The sequence below is a fragment of the Cucumis melo genome, chromosome 9, assembly GCF_025177605.1.
Source record: "Cucumis melo cultivar AY chromosome 9, USDA_Cmelo_AY_1.0, whole genome shotgun sequence".
NCBI lineage: Eukaryota > Viridiplantae > Streptophyta > Magnoliopsida > Cucurbitales > Cucurbitaceae > Cucumis > Cucumis melo.
In genome coordinates this window covers 11,647,347-11,665,761 of record NC_066865.1, presented here as the reverse complement: position 1 = coordinate 11,665,761, position 18,415 = coordinate 11,647,347, and the positions used below count along the sequence as shown (strand labels likewise).

General features: G+C 30.7%; 1 protein-coding gene across 1 annotated transcript; it reads right to left on the bottom strand.

Moving 5' to 3' along the window:
• Positions 1-15,872: 15,872 nt before the first annotated feature.
• LEC17 (17 kDa phloem lectin) lies at positions 15,873-16,811 on the bottom strand. Its single transcript, NM_001305649.1, has 2 exons — positions 16,618-16,811; positions 15,873-16,429 (listed from the first exon to the last, which is right to left on the bottom strand). The coding sequence occupies exons 1-2, from the start codon at positions 16,719-16,721 to the stop codon at positions 16,069-16,071; spliced, it is 465 nt and encodes a 154-aa protein (NP_001292578.1). The 5' UTR covers positions 16,722-16,811; the 3' UTR covers positions 15,873-16,068.
• Between the last annotated feature and the right edge of the window lie 1,604 nt (positions 16,812-18,415).

Genomic DNA, 18,415 nt, shown 5'->3' with positions numbered 1-18,415 from the left:
GGGGAACTCCAGACGCACCACGAAGACATTGAGAGTTTCCCTATTCCCGATGCCATTAGTAATTCATTGGGAATAGTTAGAAAGATTCTTGATAAATCACTAATGGCATAGGGAACAGATATAACCATTCCTGATGCCATGCATGGGGCATCGAGAATCTTGCTCTCATATAATTAATGTTCGAGTTTTTTTATGCTCCATACAAGTCATTGGGAATAGTGTTACCTATTTTCGACATCAGACGAGAACCCTCAGAAACATGTGTCTCCATTTTCGAAGTCCCATGCATGGCGTTGGGAAAAGTTATATATTCATTTTAATTGTGAACTATTCCTGATGCTCTAGACCTAGACGTCGAGAATGACGTCTTGTTTCCCAACGTCCTTCATGAAACATCGGGATAAGGTAATATTAAAGTAATATTTTTGTCGTGTCCCAACCTACATAAAATGGCATCGGGAATAGCCGTGTGTCCCAATGTTCCTTTTTCTGATGTCGTTATACGTCAGGAACCTCCTGATTTCTTGTAGTGCATGTAGCAATGCACCTTGTCTTCCCTTCGCCTCTAAGATGCAACTCTTTGCGTCGAGGTCTTTGAGAATCCAAGATTCCTTTCTTCAACCCCTTCCTCTCAAGTCATTACCATTCTAACTCGATTGAAGGTAGTCGTCAATAACCTTTTTCTCTCTGCACTGTTAAACACTACTCGTTTCAGTAGGTGCCTAGAGGTATAAAGGCACAATTTAGTTCTTCTCCTTGATTGCCTAACCACCTCTCTTAGCAGACCACATTTAGGGCTATTCCTCCTTTGACTCGGTTTGCCGGCTCCCTAGCTCCCTTGGCTTGGTCTTCCCTGCCTAGGCATTGCTCTTGCCTTCATATTAAACTGAGTCATTTGCGCTAAGGAGCCATGCATTTACTAAACGACTCCTTAAATGCAAGATAAGATGACAAGGTTGTCATGTCGCATAAGGCTACAGAGTAAATTTATCCTTCCTCCTTAACTAGGTTACAACGCTTGAGATCCATCCTTCGCTTGGCTTCAACGCCTGATAACCTGGGGAAAGAAAACTTAAAAAGTAAGCCAAACAGACTTAGTGAGTGCTGGGTTTGAGAAAACCTTTTTGGGAAATAGTCCCAAGAAATTCATGACAAATTAAACAGTAAGTTATGACACATGATGTTCAACACAGCAAACTATTAATGCAAATCGTGTACCATCACAACTTAAATAATTACTTAACGAGTCACCAATTATAACACAATCATCAACGTAAGGTCATTCGAAGACCTTTGAATCTCCCCTTGATGACCTAGGATGCACTCTCACCAGTATCAAGCGAGTTACCTAGGATATCTAACAACATCTCGCTACATTCACATTCTTAGACCTGGAAATTATGCTCCACCAACGTCTCGTCAACATTGTTCCCACAACGAGAACTACAATGCCACTTTTGCTAACCTTAGGTTCACACTTAACTAGTGACACACTAATTACCTGGGATTTCCACTATTGTTTCGTCACATTTTATATTTCTCCACCTGGGATTCACTTTCAACCAGTTCTTGTTATGACCTTGCTTAGACCTAGGATTAGTACTCAACCTGCATCTCATGATAGATCGCTTCTTCTCTCGTTAGACAATCAATAACGATAGTAAATAGAAAGGTTAGCTTCCCAGATTACTTCCTTATATAACATATTGATGGTAACAATATTATACAGTAAGAATCAACGAAAGAACACTTTCATCAACACAATACATTTTCACATATCAAGTTTATGAACACCTCCTTAACTAAATATGGAAGTCATCCATAAAGTCTTTCTTCCATTGATGGAAGATTCAATAGTAAAGAAAACAAACATTGTTACAAGGATAATTGTTTTATCAAGGACGAACTACACAAAATATTTCATTCATAACTCATAAACAAACACTAAAAATAATCAATAGTAAATGATATTTTAGTAATCACGTCAAATGTTGTTTCATCACTCACTGATATACTTTAGCCACAACTCCTTCCTTTTCTGTTGTTGGATTTCTTTTCTTGTCTAGCGGATTTTCCATCCATCGTTCAACACTCTAAACTTTCCCTTGTCACTTTCATAAAAAAGTTTAACTATTCCAGACAAAACTCCTTTTCCTCTTTGGCCTTTTGTCCTTTTTATAGTGACCTCCCTCATCCAATGGTCATTTCAACACTTTACACGTGTCTTCTTACCGACTCATCGTGCCATACAGCCAACCCAAACTTGACATGTGGGCTATTCGTCAGTAGTGATTGGACTTTTCCCTCAAGACGTACACCTTGTCTATTTGGAAAGCCAAACTCTTTAAACCATCTAATCCTCTTATCTTTTTGGGAAGTAGCAGGCATTTAGTTTCCTTCAGCGAGTGGTCAAGTCATCTTGATAAGATACTTCCTCGCCTTCTTTCGTAGTAGCACTTCTTATTGCGCTTCTATGCTAAATGCCTAACTCTTGACATCCAACGCATGCTCCTTCTTCGCCGGCTTATTCTTATCACATCCATTGCTTTTTCATAATGGAACTTAGACTTAAGCACTTCTTTCCATGCCACATTCTTCCCCTTTGCACGTTCCCTCGGGGAATGTCTTATACTCTTTTTCGAATCGACCTCTCGACAAGGATCCTCTCCACTCGACTTCTTTCTTCAAGTCAGGTCCTCATGTATACTTCTTTCACAAAACATATTCTTTGATCAGGAATCTCTTCATTTAGTATCCTTGTCGCGGAGTCTTTGTCGCTTGGTGGTACATAAACAAGGTTTCACATACTTTCTTTTATTTTTAAATGATTTATTCTTCTATTTAAATCTTTTATTTCCTCTTCACCATTTTTCGAAAGATTCGTTGAAGTTACTTCACTTCCTCATGTTCGAGAATATCAAGATCGTTTAAATATCATTTTAACATTATCTAAACAATCGTTTACAATGGTCAACACGATTGTTTAAATTTGAAACCCTTTCTCCATCGTTTAAAAAGAACTACACGATCGTGTTGATATGATCTAAATGATCACTTATAATAGTCAACACGATCGTTTAACATGGTCAACACGATCGTTTAGATTTCAAGCATTTTTGCCATCGTTTTAAAAGAACTACACGATCATGTGGATATGATCTAAAGGATCACTTACCATAGTTAATACAATCGTTTAGCATGGTCAGCACGATCGTTTAAAATTGAAATCTTCACCCATCGTTAAAAAGAACTATACGATCATGTATCATTCGTTTAAACTGTAATACATGATTGTTTAGAAGAAAATTACTCACGCACGTGTGTGGCCAATTAATCGCATGTTGACTAGGGTATTTTTGATATTTTCCATTGTGGGTTTGTTGGTTTTTTCCATTTTCAAAACTGTTCTATAGAGTGTAAATATTTTACTGGTTTCTTATTTTTTTAAAAAGCTCCTATTTTTTTAGTTAGCTTTCGAAAATATGTATTTTTATTTTATTCTGTAACGCCCAAAACATTAAGATAGTTTTAGAGTTAATTATCTTAATTTTTTTAGTTAGATTAATTTATTGGGCGTTATTTTGAATTCATTTAATGAGAATTATTTGATCTATGTGGGAATTGAAATTAATTAAATATTTGTTGGATGAATATTTATTTAATTAGAGGTTTTGGCATGTGGTGTTTGTTGAGATTTTGATTAAATGGTAAGTTTAGAGAATTAAGTAAAGTTATGGATTTTTAGTGTTGTTGAAGTTGAATTAAATTAAATAATTATGGATGTTATTTAATTAAATTGTAGAGTAGAAAGTTTGTTGAAGATTTGATAATTATATGTATATATGGAAATATATATATATATATATATATATATATATATATATAATTATTATATTAAAGGAAAAGATAATTATATTTGTTGAAATATAATTATTTAAAGAAAAGATAATTGTATTTTGGAGAAAGATAAATAACAATTAATTATTGTGGAAGATAATTAATTATTTTGGAGAAAGATAAATAATAATTAATTATTGTGGAAGATAATTAATTATTTTGGAGAAAGATAAATAATAATTAATTATTGTGGAAGATAATTAATTATTTTGGAGAAAGAATATTTAGTAAGAGAAAAAAAAGTAAAATAATTATATTTTAGGAAAATATAATTATTTGTAAAAGGATAATTATTTTGGAGAAAGGATATTTATTGAGAGAAAAAGCAAAATAATTATATTTTGGGAAAATATAATTATTTGTAAAAGGATAATTATTTTGGAAAAAGATAAATAATAATTAATTATCGTGAAAGATAATCAATTCCCACATAACTCAAATAATTCTCATTAAATGAATTCAAAATAACACCCAACAAATTAAATCTAACTAAACAAAATTAAGATAATTAACTTCAAAATTGTCTTAATGTTTGGGGCGTTACATAATAAGATAAAAATACATATTTTCGAAAGCTAACTAAAAAAATGAGCTTTTTAAAAAAATAACAAACCAGTAAAATATTTGGTATACGATTATTTAGATTTGGTCGTTTAGATATGGATAGCCAAATCTAAACGATTTATTTTTTAAATTCTATCGTTTAATTTGGTTACATGATTGTTCAATTTAGTTATACGATCATTTAGATTTGGTTACAAGATCGTTTAGCTTTGGCTACCCCAAATCTAAATGATTTTTTTTTCAAATTTTAGTACACGATAATTTAGATTTGGCTAAATGAATTTTTTCAAGATTCTTTTGGTACATGATCATTTATTTTTTTTACACGATCGTTTAGATTTTGCTACTTCAATCTAAACGATTTTTTCAATATTCTTTATACACGATCTTTTAGATTTGGTTACCCTAATCTAAACCACGTAAAAAAAAAGTAGGAAAAGAAGAAAGATGATGGAAAGAAATCGAAGCGAAGAAAAAAAAAAGATGATGGAAAGAAATCGTAGCGAAAAAAAAAAAAGAAAAACAATAGAAAGAAATCAGCAGATTTGGTTGTCCAAATCTAAACAACTTAAAAAAAAAGAAAAATAAGAGATATGATAGAAAGAAATCGCAGCGAAAAAAATAAAGAGGAGAGAAAAAAAACACGATAGAAAAAAATCGCAGCGAAGAGATGAGAAAGATGGAATGACAAACCTGTAATATTTAAAAAATGACTAACTTTATGGCTTTCTTACATGTAAATATTTTAGTAGTTTGCTATATTTATGAAAAAGAATATTTCTTTTTTAGCAATATATTTAAAAAGTTGTGTATCTTCTACAACTGAAAGACAATAATAGAAATAGAATTTTAACCAATACGCTTTTCCTATGGCTTTACAAGGACTATTTTTATGATACCTAGATGGATAAAAACTTCACAATATCACGATTATCATGTTGTTGAAGTTTATGTTCAACAATTTAATTTGTTGATTGAAATTTGACAAGATGACAACTTTTGAAGTTGCAATTGAAAATATAACAAAAAGATAAACAATGAGAATTGCGAGAATCACACCTCATACACGTTCTTCTCTTTTCCGATATACGTAGAATATCCTCCCTAAAGATCTACAACTTTGTTTGGTTAGAATGGGTGTGTGTATATATATAAAATTCTTCCATATTTATTGCAGATATTGTTATAAATTAAATATTATTTTTCAAGTTTAAATTGTTAAAAGATTTTAACCATTAACTATTGTCCTTAACTTGGTACACTGGTTCCACCTCCGACCTGTGTGTTTTGGTTGGGATGATTTTGTTTTCTAGGAAATTATTTTGTGAGTTTACCTTGCGATGTAGCCACCAGGAATGTGGAAAAGAATCTTTAAGAAAAGTGGAAAATAATCTTTATTTTGTAAGGTTAAAAGAGTTTACGCCACCAGGTTATTTTGAGAAATTTTGGTGGAGGTACTAGAAGAAGTGAACCATATAAATAGATTAGAGACTAAATTCATTTGATCCAATGGGGATGAAATTTATTCACAAGAGATAATCAAATTATGAATTTGCATTAGACAAGCATCCAATTACCATGAATGTTAGTCCGTAAATTTTAGTTTTGAGGCGCTTGCAAAAATGACAAATCAAGTTATAATAATCAAGTCCATAACACATAAATTTATTGTTTGTGAAAAGGGTAATTATAATGAGCAGCAAATTTAAGAATAGTAGTCATGTATATAGCAACATTTTCAAAAAATTGTAAATATAACAACTATTAATGATATACCAATATGGTCTCTTATCAATATTAGATTTTGACATATTTTGCTATATTTGCATTTTTTAAAAAAAATGTTTCTATTTACTTAATTATTTTGAATCTAATTACTATATTTGCTATGGTCCCTTGCAAAAATCACAAAAACAAGGTCCAACTCACATGCCTCGTTATTGATATACATTCGATACACCTAATGCTCTCGGATAAATTTGATACATTTGATACTTCTTGGTGTCCTTTGAATCTTAATGCACTTGATACTCTTTGATACACTCGATATTCTTTGATATACCAAAACACCTTGATACACCTAATACTCCTCGTTAAACTTGATTCTTCTTAATACACACTTGATATTCTTCATTCCCTCGTTTTAATCCTTCCCATTACCTCACTCCCCCATTTTCCTGTTCATCACTCCCCTTTTTCCCATGTTTTCTTGTTCATCACTCTCCCCTCTAGTCTTCACTGTTCACCATTTTAATTTTATCTCTTTTTCTTTTTTTTCGTTCGTCTGCTCTTCTTTCCGGCTTTCTCCTATTTTTTTCTCGCAGTTTGTCTTTTCTTCTTCTACAGCTTTCTCCTTTTTTTTTTCTTTGCGTTTGTCTTTTCTTCTTCTCCCGCTTTCTCCGTTTGCCTTCTCTTCTTTTCTTCGGACGTTGAATGAAAACTCTTATTTATCCTTTTTTTTCCATCGCCGTCTTTTCTTCTTCTTGGCTCTTTTTTTTCTTCTGGGTTTCGATCTTCTTTAGTTCTCTCGATGGGGTTTCATTTGATTTTCCCTAAAAATCCGAGATTCTATCTGTTTTTCTTCCTTTCTTAATGTGAATTTTGTATATTTATAACAACCACATGTATAAATATATATATATATATATATATATATATATAATTATAAATTATCTAACAAAATTTTCTCTTTTCAACTCAATTAAATAAACATCCAAAAATTTAAAATCTTAATAAAGTAAGATAAGTAAATCGTAAACATACCCAAAAATAATAAATCTAACATGTTTTTCCTTTCTTTTATGTTGTTCTTAATTTCTATATTTGGTTGTTGAGAATCTGAGACGATGATTAAACTAGAATTCGAAGTTAATCTGTGATTGTAATTTTCATCATGTTAATAGATTGCTCTTTTTGTTTAGGTCCACTAAATCAAAACAAAGGTAATCAGACGACGGAGAAGGAGAGTTTATGAACGAGAATCAAGTGGATCATCCAATTTGGTTCGTCACCATCGCTGGACTTCAACCATCAGTCATCAATTCCATTACGGTTTGCAAGTACAAGAAGAGCCAATGTTTAATTGAAGGAACAGATTGCTCTGTTTGTTTGAGTGAATTTCAAGAGGACGAAATCGGTTGTTACCAAAATGTAGCCGCGTGTTTCATATTGATTGTGTTGATACTTGTCAAAACGCCTAATTTCAAGCTTTCGAATGGCTAGACAGCAGCTCAAACTCCTCTAATATTCTAATCTAGTATTAAAATGTAATAGGTATCCTGAAAACCAGGTCAAAACATAATGGATAATTGAAACTCATCAAGAAATCCAACTAAAATAAAGAAGATTTACCCCAAGCATTTGTAAGTCTTCGTTCGCAGCAGAAGGGTGTTCACCGATTGTCATGTCCCGTCATTCCACCGTCGTGAGCCTTAAGCATTCGAACATGAGTCGAGCTGCCCCTATGCGTGTAAGCCGAGCTACATCTTTCAGAGTCGATCATTCGGGCGAGCCGTCCTCTAACATCAGCAACCCGAGTTGCCCTTCATCCCTTGCAAGCCACAAAGCCCAGCTGTATGCCTTCATCTTTTTTAGTCATCTTCCTCTTGATACCCAAGCCACTAATGAGCCAAGTTGAGCCACTTTCCTATTTTGGTGAGTATTTGATTTGGTTTTAGGTATCCCATCAAATATTAATTTTTGGCCATAAATAAATTAATTTTAGATTTAATTTAAATTTTCTTCGAGTTGGATTATTTTTCTTGAAAAATATTTAGCTAAATTTTGGAGTGGTTATCTGAGAATTTCTACCTCAAAGGTTGTGTTGGTTCCAAACCCATTTGTTGGTAAGTTTGGAAACCCTAATTAAATATTTGGTAGGTATTGGTTAGCAAAATTATTAATTTAATTGTCTATATTTAGGATCGAGTAAATTGGAGATTTACAGTCAACATAATTAGAATATGTTTACTCATCTCGAGGTAAGAGATTCTCTTACTAGACCTTCGTACTGAAGTTAAGTGTTTCCATCTCATTCCTCCATTATGCATTGATGTAGTTAAAATGCAAAATGTATTGATGTTGTATGTTGATGCCTGATATTATAATGATAATGATTGATTTACGTTAATAATGATGCACGTACGAAATATTAATCACATGATTAAGAACATTATGATTGATAGATTGAGTGTTCTGTTAACTTTATTTGGTTGTACCCATATGATTGTGTGGTCCGACAGTGTCATGATATGTTATGTATATGAGTGGTCTGACAGGGTCACGAACAGCTCGATTATCTTAAGTGTTCCTTCGGGCTCACTAAAGACATGTTTGTCCTAGGTGTTCCTTCAGGTTCACTGAAGACCAATTTGTCCTAGGTGTTCCTTCAGGTTCACTGAAGACCAATTTGTCCTAGATGTTCCTTTGAGTTTGTCGAAGACCAGTTTTGTCCTAGATGTTTCTTTGGGTTCATCAAAGACTAGATGTGTTCCTACATGATCATTAGACTGTGTTTCTTCGGGAATGCGCCACTTTAGGGGTACTTCTTTACAAGACTCTAATTTGAAGTTAATAGATATTTAGCGGGACTAGTAGTAGGTCCCTTATTGAGTATATGTTTATACTCACTCTTTCTATGTTTAAATTTTCAGGCAAAGGTAGAGGTAGAGGTAGAGGGAAGCTGGCGAATGATAAGAAGTGACCACGACTTGCCATAGAAAAACGTTTTGCTTTCACTTTTACCTTTCAGTTTTTATTTTAGTTTTTTTTATTTTTTATTTTTTTGTTCTTTGACTATTTTTCTCTAAAAGTAGATAGGGTTCGAATTAAGAGTTTGTTTTAGATATTATTTTCACATACTTTCATTTATTTAAAATTTTAATGAGCATTTGAGGTTTTCAGTTAAAGTTAATGTTAGTTTCTCATTTTGTTAAGAAAGTTTTTATTTATTTTAATAGCAATGACCTCAGCTTAGTATAAAAAGTTTGGTTGTTACAATGATATACCGAGTTGTGTCGTTCATATACTTAATAATGCACCGGTTTATACAATCAATACACTTGATACGAAAATTATTATATATTTAACCATAATTACAATGAACTGCAAAAAAACTTGAAAAAATGAAACTCACGTAGTAAGTACATCAACCAACTACGTATAATATAAGTATATCACAACATTGATATACAAAACTAGTATACAAAGTAAAACCAAAACAAAACCAACGTAAAAAAAAAAACCAAATCATTTGAAATCAGATTCCACTCTTACATCAAAGAAAGCAAAAAACAATCACAGATAAAGTTAAATTCCCCATATCAACAAAACCATTATATATCAAATTGCAATTAACGTACCAATGAGATTCGAAAATCAAGATTAATATAATAGAGAAGAAAAGACTCATGGATGCCTAATAGCAGTACACCTACTTCAAAACCAGAAAAAAAAAAAAAAAAAAAAAGAAGCAAAACTATAAACAAAACTTAAAAAATCTTTCAAATTGTTGGAAATACAAAAAAATGAACTCATATAACCACAAGGACGAAATTGAAATCTAAATGAAGGATGAAATCAAAATTATAAATTCATCTTCATATGAATTTCGAACGACTTGATAAAAGATTCACAAATGAAGACACTCTTATCGATTTCGAAAACCAAATTGAAATCTACTGATAAGGAAGAATGCGAAAGGACAAACCGTAGAGAACGTAAAAGAAATGATGACTAGGGTTTAAAAAAATGGGAGAAGAAATACCTTCAAGGATAGTTGGGGAATAATAAGAGCTTTAAGATGGAAAATATTTTCAACAATGAGAATTTTATCACATTTGTAAAATTCTAAAACTATGTATCATATTTGGTACGTACTATTCTTAAGAAAAAAAACTACCTAATATGTTTTTCCTTCAAAAAGTGGAGAAGAAATACATTATTAAAAAGTAGTTTAAAAATAATAACAAATTTAAGATGACAAAATATTTTAAAAAAGCGATGATTTTGCCATATTTACATAATTCCAAAACCATGTGCTATATATTTGCTATATATTATTCTAAAAAAACTACCCACAATTTCTCTTTAGTTTAAGTAGTATTTACATATTCATAAATAAAATAGACTTTATTATTTGGAATTTTCACCTCCAAATCTCTATTTTACAAATTTAAATATTTGATATATTCATTTCTATACATTTTAAAATTTTTTATTTAAGTATGCTTAATTTTTCACTTTTTTTATTAATACGCTAATTTTTTCTTTTTATCTTGTATATTGAAATTTGTTATTCAATTTCAACAAATACAAAGTATTTATTTAATTATATTAGAATTATAAACTAATTTAAAAAATATATTTAATTTTTAGATGATAAGGATTTTTCTCTTAAATGACAAGGTATTTGTGTGTGTTTTTTAAGTATACAGTAAAAGCATATTTTTTTTTCTTAAAAAAATAAAAAAGGCATATTTTTTTCTTAAAAAAATAAAGTTAATGCTATTGAATTCCTAATTTTAAAAGATGGAAAAAATATATTATAAATTTAATAGATAAAAGTTTTAATTTATTATGTATCTTTATCAAAATATTATTTATTTATTTATTAATAATTGACTACAAGGAAAATTTGTTATTCAATTGAAGTTCTTGGGATTTGGAACTTGTTGCATTTTTTAAATTCAAGATTTTTATTACTCAAGTCGTAAGTATTTGTTGCTAGAGTATTTTTGTCTTCTAATAATTTGAATTTTTTTATTAAAAATATTATTTTTCCATTTAAAACGTTTTATGCGTGTTGCTATTTTCTAAAATGCACCTTTCAAATTGTCCATTTGTCTTGTGAAAGAATAAAACATAAGTGTATAAACATTGAAGAAAGAAGAAACACATACATTTAGCTGTTGAGGCATTGAGCCATTTAAAATTTATAAATATAAATTTTCCATTTATAATCCATTCCCTCATACTCGCAAGGCGTTGAGGCCACATTGTGAAGGCAAGTCGTTGTGTTGTGCTAAGTGTTCAGGGTTGGGCAAGACATTAGAGCTAAAGCATAATAGTTTTATGTTTAAAGTATTTGCCTTGTATTTACACTAAGTTTTGTTAAAAAATGAATAAAAGTTGCTAAGTTGTTTCAAATCCTAAAGTGTTGTCTTTCTTATCACATAGCATGTTCATAAAAAGTTAAGTTTAAGGTTTAAGATTCGGGCATTTTAGCATTTCACTTAGAAGTGCTTGGGCTACCCAAGTCGCATCCAAGCCTGTAGCATTTTTGTGACCATTAAATTTAGACCTAAGTGATTAGGGTTAAAAGTATTCTTATTGAAATCCTGTAGTTTGAGGGTCAAATTTAACTTTTATAATCTGTAGACTTCACGTCTTAGAGGTAAGAAGTATTGGACTTTGCATGTTGTTCTTTTGCGTCTTTATGATATTTTATTTTATTTATTTATTGAAAAAAAGAATATTTTTCATACTTCTTAGATTGGATGTTCCTTTCTGTTTTGTTTTGTTGTTTTTTTCTTTTCCTTTGTGTGAGCATGTCTAAAAATTGGAATGTGTTTGAAGTTAATGGAATAAATGAATGTAAATTTCTCTACTAAAAGTAGATTGTTGTTAATAGGATAATTTGATCCGGATTCAATAGTTTTTGTTCTACATCTTTTTTTAGTTTTCCGGTCTTTTAAAATAAATCATTCTATTATGGAAAAATTATATTATATATATATATATATTTTTTTTTTGTATAAAAAATGTAATTTAGAAAAGTGAAATAGAAAATTTGAAATTATTTATAAAGTAGGGAAAAAAAAAGGAGGTTAGGGCAAGATGCTTTTTCATTTTTCAATATTCTAAAAAATAACCTGAAAAATTTTAAATTCTTACGTGGCGACTCCTCGAGTCTCAATTTGACGCTCTTCTTCCTACTCTCATTTGTGATTTCTTTGTAGTTAATCAGACTGATTTCTTCTTCGTCGATAACTATTGGCGTTTTGATCGATTGGCGGCAACTACTTCTACATTCATCACCGGTGACAACTTCTTCATCCACAATTAGACGTTCTCTTTTTCTTCTCCTTCTTTATGGTTCTCTACATTTTCTTCTTTCTTCTACTTTTCTCTTTTACGGTATTAACAATTGTTTTAGATTTTACTTAATCAATTGTTTTTAGTGATGTTCTTTTTCTTCTTCTTTAATCAAATTGAACACCTCAAATTCAAGTGCAATTTTGGTGGAGTGTTTTTTTTTTTTCTTTTTTCTTCTATTGTTTGTGGTATTTAAAATTGTTTTAGGTTTTACTAGTCAATTTTGTAAGTGATGTTGTTTTTCTTCTTCTTCTTTGATAAAATTCAACAGCTCAAAATTTTGAACTACTAAAAAAGATAGGGTTGTTTGGCTTCAAAACAGCAAAAACTAGAACCAAATTTGAAATTGTAAGTTGCAACAGAAAAAGTAGTTAAATAAAATCGTCAATCTGTAATTTGACCGATATGTTAAAAATGCAAGAATATAAAATTGCATTTAAAGTGTCAATGTCTAAATTCTAGATATTTAATTATGATCAAGGATTTTATAATTTACGATTCTTACTTGTCAAATGTAACTTCATCTTAGCACATAAGAAAATTACTTCATTAATATTGATACATGTCGCTGGTCAATTAGTTCATATGTGCCTCTTGTTGCGAGAAAAAAAAAAACCTACTTTTAGAAATTATCTACACTACCCCATAGATAAAGCTAACTATTACCCCTTAGTTCATTCTAAAAAGTCTACAACAGTCACAACACAATATAGCTCAAACTAACAACCCAGTCTCTAAGTATAATTAGTCAGACAGTTTAGGTTCAGTCAACAGTATCATCTGTCACTATACATCTATCCAATCCACACAATACAGTCATACTACCTGAATCCAGTCCCCAGCATAACCCAACAATATGCATAAACTACACAAAACATTCATATATCACTACTCCAACAACAACACAACCCATCGATATTCAAACTACACACATCACAATCGAATCATCATCATCTATATTCAATTAACAGCACGACCCATCAGTACACCTAAGTTACATATGACAGGCACGTCAGCTATACTCAACCAAAAGTGTAAACTAACAACGTTTTTCTTCTCATACTTAGCAGTCAATTCAGTGCATTCATTAATTATAACATTTGCATCAATCAATACCTTTCAGTTCTAAATCAAGTCCAGTAGTACAGATCCCTTACCTTAGATTAGCTACGCTCCTTAACCAAACTAAGATCCAACGAACCAACCTAAACATAACATGAGGAATTTAAATACTAAATAAGCAAGTTGCCCGAACAAAATACCCAATTTACAAGATCTACAAATTACCTAAGCAAATGGAGAATCAAACTCCAGAGAAATCTGTCGTAGAATTCAAGAATTCGACTTCCAAACCTTTAAGAAAATCCATGGTCATGAACCCAATCAATCTAACAATTTATTCCAACAATAAGATTAAAATCGGTTAAGGAAACAACTACAAAATTCACAATTTCTCCCTTACCAAACACCGGCTCAAGTGGCTATAAGAAAGGGAGGCTCGCGGACGGCATGGCTTAGGAGGCAGCTTGACACATGCAGCTGAAGAAGGCAGATTTCTATACTCCAAATATATTTATCTTTTATGACACTTATTAACTGTCAATACTCAATAGTAACTTCTTTTTAATTTCCACATGTTTTCATATGTTTTATACTTCATTGTTTGAGAAATTGAAAGACATACCTCACCAGGGTGTATGACAGTCTTGTACTTCTTCACAAATGGTGAGCGTGCTTCTTCACAATCTTCTTATATAGAAGAAATACCATCAATCATTAGAGGAAGGAATATAACAAATACACGAAGGAATATAACAAAAGAGTTGAGTTAATAAGTATTTGGCATGCAATTTTTAGATCTACAAGAGTTGAAAACCTCTTTCATTATACTTTAGAAATCCAATCCTTTTCCTTGCGGAAAGCCGCAGTTGCGACTTCTTCTAATCCACACCGATATGAATCTCAGATCTTCAAAGCTGGAGGTTATAACTGGTGAGAGGTTAACTATAACATACGTATTTAATTACTTCATTCTCAATTGTCACTATATATATTTTTTGTATTTAATTACTTCATTCTCAGTTGTCATTCTCAGCAATATCTTGTTGTCAACATGAAGATCAAACCAACTATTTTTTAGGAGCACAAAGGAAACATATGCAACCAATAACAATATTTAACTTTGCTATTAATTATAACAAATGAATAACAAATCAAAGAACAGACAATGTGTATTGGAATAGTTTGTTGCTCTCAAAATTTTAGTCCCTACAAGATGGGTCATCGTAATTTACAAAAAAAAAAAAAAAAACCAAAGAACATAAGGTTCTCTTTAGCCAACCAGATTCATCAAGTTTAAATTTCTAGATTGTGTTTTTACACAACAAACACAACAAGTTATAATTAAGAAAATGGAGTCAAGAACTCACCGGCGACAATATGGGTCTCCTCGCCGTGGGTCTCCGTCGCCGAGAAGAAAGGACATGGAGATGAGAAGAATGGGGTTAAGGCTAGGGGTTTTCGTCGTGAGTCGTTCGTCGTTCGTGAGGGGAGGAATTTTGAAGAAGAAAAGGGGAGTGTGCGTGAAGAAGAAAAGAGAGGGATTTTGAAGAAGGAAAGTGAGGGATTTTTCCTTTTCTTTATTTTTTATTTTAATAAAAGATATTTAATTAATTTTTTTAATGTCCTTATATATTATGACAGCAAATAACTGTCATGTATTTGGGCATTCCGAAATCACCGTCTTTTCCTGCCAAAAACCCTGTTTTTGACATTTGATGACAGTTATTTGTTCCATCCTTTCAATTTGGGATGGAACCGACTGTCATAATAGGGGGTTTTCTTGTAGTGGACGTTTTTCCACTTTTGCCGACGTTTTTGTGCGTTGGAAATCTCTCCACTTCTTGTAGTGCATGTAACGTCTTACAAACCAACATATAACGTTATTGTTCCGAACTCCTTGATTACTTTAAGATTGATTTTGTTGTCTATGATTAATTCATTACGATAAGAGAGTTTGTCCAACATTTCTAGATAGTTGTTGGTTTTGTTGTAAGATTAGATAACCCTATTCTTTATATATATAAATCGATGAACCAATCATATTACTCATTATTCATTCATTTCCTTTAATAAATTAATATAAGATTGAAATTATGATTTTGTTTACTTGTTTTCATTTCTTCTTTTTAATTTCCAATATGCTAGTTATACTAATGTACGTACAAAATGATCAATAATCACAACATGAGTGGTTAGATTTAATTATAATAAACTCACAGTACATACTTTATTGAAAAACATACTAAAGTTTTTAAACTGAACTTATTGCTACTATGCAAAAGGTCATATTATTTATTTATATATTTTTATGTTGTGTTACATTATATTTAGCATCTACCATAGATAAAATAGAACCCATTTAAACTTAAAGTTTTTGCAAGTAGAGCAAAAGGTCTTATTATTTAGTGTTTTATGCTATTACTCTGTTAACATATCATTTGAAACTCATCTTTATGCTTGAATGGAAAGAGCTCTCACGATTAACCCTCTTTTCCAATGCCCTCCATGATTGTAGAAACCAAATCGAAGTATCCCACTAGTCACAGAACCACTTATTATGAATTTACCTAATGGAATCTTGAACCACACATTTGGTTGTTTGCCCGCCAATACTATTTGAGACTCTTGCTTACTCCCATCTGGCATATCGATTTCAAGGTTAAGTGGAATATCCCATCCAGACGCGGTGTTTGCCATCATTACTTCAATGCTTACATTGTACCAAAGATCTTGTTTGAAACTAGATGAATCCATGCTCCAACGACAATCGAGCCAAGATACTTGCAAAAGTCGGGCTTCTTCAATTGGGTAGCTGCAAGGTTTTAAATGCCATGGTGTGAGAGAGAACAAAAATAACATATAATACAACATAATCCATACTCATAAAAGTTGAATCTAATAACTAGTTTATGATTTTATAAATCAAAACAAAAGTAATAGATGAAAATGCATGAGATATGAATTAATGAACAAATTAAATTTGAGTTCAAGATTATATACCCGCAAAAATCCGCGGGGGCCCAACTCCAGTATCGAGTGTCATCACTCCATGTTATTGAGGCAGCTCTTGGATATGCCACATAGTGTGTGCTTTGGCCTGCCATTAAAATAGTATTTGGATGAACGAGATAGAGATATAGAAATAAAGATGAGAATGGGAAAATGTTGTATAAAGATCCTTGATTGGTTACAAGTATGGAGGATGAGATGTTGAAGTAGGCGATGTCTTTGTTCTTTTATACCCATGTATGAGGGTATTTTAGACCTTTCCAAAAGCAAGCACTTTAATTTCCTTTCTCTCTTTTGTTTATTCCATTTTTTCAACTTCTTTCATTTTTATATATTATTTTTATTTTATTACTTTGAATTATTTTTTAATTTCCAATGCTTAATTGACACCTATCATCGTCCAAAAGATAAAAACAAGACCATATAATAATAAAATAATAAATTAAGACCCTTGGCTACTAACAAATATAAACAACAACTCATTTATGAACTTAATGAATCCAAACAAATAATAAAAGATATTTACACTAAAAAAATTAATTGTAATAGATTTTGGTGTTTTAGTAGTTTTTTCGAATAAAGGTATAGGGTTTGTTTTTTTTTTTTTTTAATTACTATTTTTTAAAAAGCCTCTAAAATAAATATATACACAATAAAGGTTTTTTTTAAAAAAAAAGTAATATAAATTAGTTAACTTTTATATTTTTCTGCGTGATAATTGATTATTCAATTAAAAGTGTTCTTCTCTGTTCCATGTAATTGGTTAACTTATACATATATGGATATAATATTATTTGTTAAAAGACCCTTTTATACAACTATTAATTCTTAAGTACTGTAATTAGGTAAAATTTATGCATTTATACGATGGAATAAATAAATAATATTTATATATATTATTGTTATTATTAATTATTATTATTATTATCTTTAATAGCTCTAATAGCCTTCCAAAGTACAAACATCGTCTAATTTCTATATGATTCAAATAAATATCATTTCCGACAATTTTATCGTCAATAAATTATTCTTTCCCTTCGCCTCTTTTCCATCTTGCTCATTCTCTCTTTATATTATTTAATTTTCAAAATAAAAAAAATGAAAGCATTGAACATTCATGAGAATTTATTCTCTTTTAGTTTATTGACAATATATTTGGAGTATAGGTTATGGATAAAATATGTGGAAATTAAAAAGAAGTTACTATTGAGTATGAACCATAGAGTATCAAAGACTTTATCGATTTGACGTTTATATACTTTTTGAAACTCATGTCATGGAGATAAGAGTGCTCAATTTTCAAAGATATGTGTTAGGCATATAAGTTGAAATTTTATTTTAATTATATTATTAATGGATTTACATATTTGTTAGTACATGGGTATAGAACGTTTATTTGTGGTATGTAGATTATTGCAATTTTTGAAATGGGTGTGTTGATCATAAGGGGTACTTGATATTTATAGTTGTGTATTATGTAGAATTAGTTAGATATAAGTTTGATCATTCCTTTCTTATTATAGTTTATATATCGGGGTTTGAGCATTCTTTTTTACATTCTCTATATGGGGTTGATAGTTTTCTAACTTGGAAATTGTTCATGAACTTTATGTTAACATGAGACGATTCTGAGGATTTGACACTATATACGTTCAAGATATATGAACATTGTAATTAGGTAAGTGAAAATTTTTTGTTGATTAATGGCTTAAATTGTTCATATATATGTGTTGTTTGTGTGTTTCGTTAATAAATGATTATCTTCTTTAATAAAAAAGTGTTTCACTGA